The following is a 6,880-nucleotide window of genomic DNA, read 5'->3' as shown; positions in this document are numbered from 1 at the left end:
AGATAGATAGATAGATAATTAGTTACAGATTGTGTAGATTAGAGATGGTGCATGCCTGCGTGCGTGCGCACACGTGATGCCTAAAACATTTGAATGACATGCTGTCAAAAAAAGGCTCAAATCTAAAACACTGTTATTGTCTTTAGTGTATCCATCTCTTTCCAGACACGTCAAATGACAAATGTTCCCCTCTTCAATACTTTAATTGAATATTTTAGTTATGGCAGTTGGTGTTTTGATGAGGACAATACACTCAATATTCAGTGGTCTTATAATAAGCAATATCAAAATATTACAGTAAGCAAATAACCAAGTTTCATGGCCCTAATAATATTATTTAAGTATATCTCCCAGTACTTGCAGGCAGTGCCAATTAAAATCAACAACATGTTCATATAGCCCTGTGTTTCTGCAGCTCTAAAATCATTTCTCCCTTCTGCCCACCACTTTTTTCCCCCCAGAGTGCTTCTCTCAGCACAGACAAAGCTGAGTAGACTAGACTCGATAAACAAGAAATCAGTGTGCATGTGTATTTTCAGTATTTCCCCACCAGCAGCTATCATCGTCGCTGTCGCCTCTGGAACACCACATACCCTGTCACTGGCTACTCTGATTAAAAACGACTGCTCTAATTCTCTAACGGATTAAAAGGGCCGTCTAGCATTCTTACTTGTGCAGCATCAGTAAAAAATTGTGAAACAGTAGGAAAGGATGGAGACAAGTTGGTATTATGGTTTTGCAGTAGGCAGGTATCCTTAACCTGATCATATGCAGAGAAATCTTAAAATTTGAACTCAGATGTGCGTGTGCGTGTGTGTGCGTGTGTGTGCGTGTGCGTGTGTGTGTGCGTGTGCGTGTGTGTGTGCGTGCGTGTGTGTTTGGTGTGTGTGTGTGTGTCAAGGGATTAAGATGGAAGGGTATCATACTTTCCTGGGTATTAACACAGTATCAGTACTGTAATAAACAGTGTTGCAGAGTGCTCACCAACAGTCATACAGAAGTCACATTCAGTTCAGTTTGTACTATGTAAAGACATGGAAATTTGGAAGTTTTCCTGCTAACAATGCTGACAAAACTACCAGGCATACATTGATTCCACTGTTTTACAGCCAGTACTGTTTATTCAAACCAAACTGGGATCCCTGTAACCAAACAGTACATATGCGGATATCTTGTGACACACATGCATCTCATCGGTCAGTTTTCACAGCTGCTATTTGAATGTGAGAGGGGTGTTACATATACTCAAATTTAGTACATCTTGCATAACTATTATCCATGTGCTGATCATGTTTTTCCCAAGGCAGATTAAACACGATAAATGGGGAGGTTACTTAAGGTGCTTTGTTTTGTGAAATCCATGTCCCCATGAAGACTTTTGGATTACATCTGTAGGATCAAGAGTTCCAGTAAAATATTGCTGCTGTTTTTCACTGGTAAAGTAGATTATCTGTTCTCACACTGTTATGTTTGTTGGGTTTTGCTTCCGCAGATATCTGCATAGCCACTGCAATATCCCTCCTCATGATTCTCATATGTGGCATGGCAACATATGGTGCTTACAAGGTAAATAAACAAACAATACAAATGAGATTCAAACAGACCTCTGAACCTACCTTAGTTGTTTCTGAGTTCCTTCATCTATTTTCAATTTCTCCCACATAGCAACATGCTGCTTGGATCATTCCATTCTTCTGCTACCAAATCTTTGACTTTGCCCTTAACACACTGGTAGCCATTAGTGTGGTCGTTTATCCCAACACAGTGCAGGACTACCTCCAGCAGCTGGTAAGAACTCTTTCACTTCAACCCCAACACCTACTTTTAATGGCTTCATATTAGATTTGTAAAAAAACACTTACTGTCTTTTCTTTCACTCCTGACATTGATTTATTTGAATCTATATCCCTCTCTTCCAGCCAGGGACATTCCCTTACAAAGAGGACATTATGTCCACCAACAACATGTGCCTAGTTTTTGCAGTTCTCCTATTCATTGGCTGCATCCTCTCCTTCAAGGTAAGACCATAGGCTCTCTTTAGCACTGCAGATTATCCCTAGGTTTGGCCTTTTTGGGCTTTAGTAATTGCATCTGCAACATCAATCTGAACAGATGTAAAGGAAAAGGTATTCTTTGAAAATAAAATGATATATTCAACCCATGTATATACATTACACACACTCACTGAACATCTGTTCGCTGTAGAACTGCCTTTTTTTTTTTATAGATTTGCTCATCATTTTGCAACGTGATCAAGGCAATCAAGATCAAATCTCACACTGTGCACATCATGGCAATACGAACCATATGGCTTGTGTAATTAATCTGCCAGTGTGAACATTTTCATTATCAATGTTCTCCACAAGATTATCACACAGTCAGAGAGCAGTGGCTCAGGGACAACAGGAAACCAACTCCTGCCCAGTAATTCCCCCTTAATGCATGGATGATTCTCCAGGCGTAGCTGTGCTCGGGGGCTCTGGGACGAGAGGGGACAGGAAGTTGCAGTCATCTGTACAATCAAATCAAGTTGTTTCTCCTCCAAGCTTAGATTGGAAATGTTCTCGGCAGATATCCAAAGCCAAAGCTTGGGTTTTATGATAGGAAACAGCCACTGCTAAAGTTCCTGCTGAAGAATCCACTTGACTGCACTTAGCATAAATGACAGATACAGACAGGCAGAAAGAAGGAGCACTGGAGAGGGAAGAGAGGGATGCAGCAGTTAGAGAGATGCAGATGAGAGACAGATGGTTGGATGAATAAAAAGATGGAAAGTATATGGGCAGGTCAGACTTAGTAGCAATGCAAACTGCCAGCCTAGCACATTATCAATGTGATTGAAAATGTTAGAGAGTCAGTATCACAGTGAGGAGGTCAACTCTGCAGATGGTAAAGTTGTTGGCTAGCAGGCTGCCTGGTTTCCTGGTTGGTCGGTTGCGCTTACTGTTGGCAGAGGTACAGACTCAGCAGGCTACTCACACATATACACAATGAACCTTCTGTTCTTATGCCAAGTCAGACAAACCTAAACCCGACTGCTAACATAGCTTTACAGGCTACAATGCTGGTGGAAGACCAAGAAGGGCAACATTGTCCAGGAGAATTTCCCCATACTTGTACAACTGTATCAAATGCCCATGTATCCTGACCTTTCTTGTTGCAAAGGTAGCCAATATATGACACTTTATCAAGGATGAGGTCATCCCTGACCTTGATGAATGGATGAAATCATAACAAGCAGCATCAGCAATAATACAAAGTGAGGACAAAATTATTAAAGGTCATTGTGTGTTTTTTTTCACCCCCCGGGGACAGGCCTACCTGATTGGCTGTGTGTGGAACTGCTACAGATATGTGAGCGGCAGGGGCACTACGGAGGTTCTGGTTTATGTCACAACCAATGACACCACGGTGAGTCCTCACATCCACCTTCTAGCTCCTCACCTCAAGCACAGACTCAAAATAAACTCTCACTCAGATTATAATAAAATTGCATTCCACAGCATTGTTTTGGCTTTCAGTTCATTATATACGGGGAAGATCATTTTGTTAAAAAAAAATTGAAGTTGATTTGTTACTATGTTTGGCACATTAACTTTAATACAGTGTAATAAGATTCTTGGCTCAACATCGGTGAGGTTTTATTGATTTATACTACATTTACTTTTGTATGTTATTTCAGCTCAATGAGTTGACACCTTTTAATGTACAAGGTAAGAATTATAGGCATTAATTGGTAGAGACATAGCGCATTTAAGTCCCGCCCCCACCGGAGGTAAAAAGAACTCTCCATTGACTTGTATTGCGTGAAGGTTCCTTCTTGTCAATTTTGTCTCCTAGCAAACAGAAGATATTCCCTTCCAACAATGCAAGAACACATAACTTAAGTTTTCCTATGCTACAGACCCAAAAAAACTGTGTGGATCCCACAGTTATCCCATTCTCCCTGTTGATTCTACCCGTTCAATCCACTTTTAGGGTCAACAGCTTACAAAAACTTAAGTCATGGGTTATTTACCCTGTTGGTAGTGAATATCACCACACAGCAGCTTTTAGGCATTTTTCTGTTTGCGCTCTGTCTCTACGTACGTCATTATGATGAAATAGCTTGAATGGCACTTAGAGCAGCTATGTAGAGCCTGAAAAATAAACAGATTGCATTTTTAAAACTAGTAAATGCTAAATTCTCAGAAAACCTCATTAACCTCGACCTTAGACTTTAGAAGTTAAATGAATATGCATGTTAAATAAACATTTAACATGCTCCTTTTTGGACATAGTGAACATAGTGTTTGTAACACTTCATAGATATTGTTTTTTTATTTTTATTTTTTTGTATTGCAGCACACTTATTGTATTTTTAGATTCTTTTTAAGAAAATAAAAGACCAGAACATATGTATAACCTATTATTTGTGTCATCAATTTCTTTATATACGTTATTATTTACAGAAAATTTAATTGAAAAATGTATTATGTCCTCCGTATATTGTGGCCGCTGAGCCGGTTCACATGTCAAATAACTTCATTTCCAGGAGGTTCAGGTTAGTGAGGTCCTGCTGTAAAATCACCACAAAGTAATAGTTATTATCAGTAGAGCAGAACTGTGAAGTGAAACCAGTTTATCTGGGTTGTCTGTCAGTCAGTGAAGTGCCATTGGTGCTGTGGGTAGCAGCACAGTGCGTGCTGTAGATCATCCTGTGGTGTGATTGGCTGGCTGTGTGGAGCCGGGTGTCCACCCCACTTGTTCCCTTCAGTCTTGACTCATGGGCTTTCTGAGAGGCTTTAGCATAGTCACAGTTTCCATTTGTCTGTCTGTAATCCTCCACACTGATACATAAGACATTAATCTGTCCAACACCCGCTGTCGTCACTTTGTCCTTGTTGTCACGGGTGGCCCTGGTTCATATTGCTGATGGGTTTTCTACCTTTTAAAACTGACTCTACATGCAGGATCTGATCCATTAGGGTCTGATATGATATTGTATCATATCATATGTCCTAGTACTAGATATGTGCCCATCAGTTATGTCCACTGCAGATATAATGGAGGCAGGATGCAAAATAGTTTTCCTCAACCAAATTTTGAGAGAAAACACTGAATACATTTAAAATGAAAACACTCAGTTTAGGATAAATGCTTAGTTTAGAATTTATTTAAAATGTATTTGCATGTAAAGCATGCAAAGAACAAAACTAACGTGTGCAAATTTGTTAGCAGGTGACACGCTTACATTTTTTATTTAGTTAGTGTTGTGTATTATATTATAATTTCGGCTGTCATATTTTTACCATGTACAAAAAATTCCATGAAAACACAAAAAACAATTAGTCTGTCAGTACTGTGCTCTCAGTCAATTCATTTATTCCTACTGTAGACATAATGTACATCTTAAAAAACTGTAGACAAATGTATTGTTCTTTTCTTTTTTTAACTAAATAATTTTGTGTGAAACATATCTCTGTTTCAATAAAATATGTAATAGAAATGAGTCAACAAGTTTTGCGACGCAGCCTGGCAAGTTGGTAAAAAGTCACCACAGCACAATGAAACGAAGCTGTGTAGGAATCTAATGAAATAGTTAATAGTAATAGTAATTGATATAGTAGCAAATGTTACACGCTGTTACCAATGTTACGCTTCTATTAAAAAAGTTAAAAAGTAATATGTTTTCTAGTAAACAAATCATACCAAGTGATAAAATACCGGCTATACCGTATGTGTACTAAAAAAAAAAATAATTCAAAAAGGTTCATTAAAATTAAACCATTAATGCATAAGAATTCACCACAGCAATTTTTCTTTTTTTTTTAAAATTTTAATCAGAAGTATTGAAATACAACAAATATCTGTGGCTGACAGCTCACATATTTGCACGAATAGTGACGACATGGTATTCCCTCTCTCAAACACACTGCTGAATGAATAGAGCGCTCCATCTATTTTTACTAGATGGCTTTTTACTGAATATCAAGTACCCAGCTGCTTATCTGCTGTGCTTTTACATAAACACCATTAAAATGCACAAGGGTCATCTCGCTCTCTCTCTCTCTCTCTCTCTCTTCCCCCTTCTCTCTCTATGTATCTCCGTTCGTCCTCTCTTCTTTTGAACATGTGAAATAATTGTCTGCTTGTCCGCTTCATTTCAAATCCTCCCAGTGATGTGTTCGCCGGGCCTCCCTGGCTGCTTCACAATTCAGTCCCCTCGGAGCATATTCTCTCTCACTCTTTCACTGAATTAGCAACAGTGCTGGTTTTATAACACCATTTACAGAAAGAAACCTCAGATGGAGAGAAGGCAATCTGTCCTCTAAAGGGTTGTGTGGGATGTTATCCTTGCAGCTAGAAATGCATTCTATAGGGATAGAATGAGTATGAACGATGGAGAAGAAACCTTCCACAGTTACTAAGGTTGTGTCGGAAATTACTTTCTACTTACTATATAATTTACTATAAAAACTGGCCGCCATTTTATTTGAGTGTCTTAATTCTGAATGTGTACATTTCTGCATCAAATAGTTTCCTCAAAAACTGCCCAATTGGCTCATTCATCGCAATGGATGAATTTACATTGTAAGTACGCTAGGGACTGAGACGCCGTCTGTTTTTTTTTGTTACATTTCAGGTGTTGCTGCCACCATACGAGGAGGCCATTGCCATACCACCGAAGGAGCCCCCCCCCCAGTATATGGAGGCATGAGAGACGTCCTCGATCCTGGACCCCATACCCTAAACACCTACCACATCTCCCTCCAACGCTCGCTGGAAGATGTTGAAAGACAAGACAAAACAATGTCTTAGAGGCTGGTTTCATCTTGGATACATGCCAACCTTAGATTAGATAAGACTGACCCTGAGCCAACAACTCCTCTCCTCCCCC

At 39.4% G+C, this 6,880-nt stretch overlaps 1 protein-coding gene across 2 annotated transcripts in view; it reads left to right on the top strand.

The window, feature by feature from the left end:
* laptm4b (lysosomal protein transmembrane 4 beta) overlaps positions 1-6,872 on the top strand; it is a 9,114-nt gene extending 2,242 nt beyond the window's left edge. Inside the window, exons 3-8 of one of the 2 annotated variants that reach the window (XM_032535017.1) lie at positions 1,493-1,566; positions 1,666-1,788; positions 1,920-2,018; positions 3,316-3,411; positions 3,683-3,713; positions 6,626-6,872. In XM_032535017.1, coding sequence (XP_032390908.1) covers positions 1,493-1,566; positions 1,666-1,788; positions 1,920-2,018; positions 3,316-3,411; positions 3,683-3,713; positions 6,626-6,801 — 599 coding nt within the window. In that variant the 3' untranslated portion in view covers positions 6,802-6,872. The remainder of the gene's footprint in view (positions 1-1,492; positions 1,567-1,665; positions 1,789-1,919; positions 2,019-3,315; positions 3,412-3,682; positions 3,714-6,625) is intronic. The other variant, XM_032535018.1, reaches the window with a different exon arrangement.
* Positions 6,873-6,880: the final 8 nt, after the last annotated feature.

Source organism: Etheostoma spectabile, chromosome 14 (assembly GCF_008692095.1).
Source record: "Etheostoma spectabile isolate EspeVRDwgs_2016 chromosome 14, UIUC_Espe_1.0, whole genome shotgun sequence".
NCBI classification, from domain to species: Eukaryota; Metazoa; Chordata; class Actinopteri; order Perciformes; family Percidae; genus Etheostoma; species Etheostoma spectabile.
Note: the sequence above shows the minus strand (reverse complement) of the source record. Positions and strands in the feature narration are given on the sequence as shown.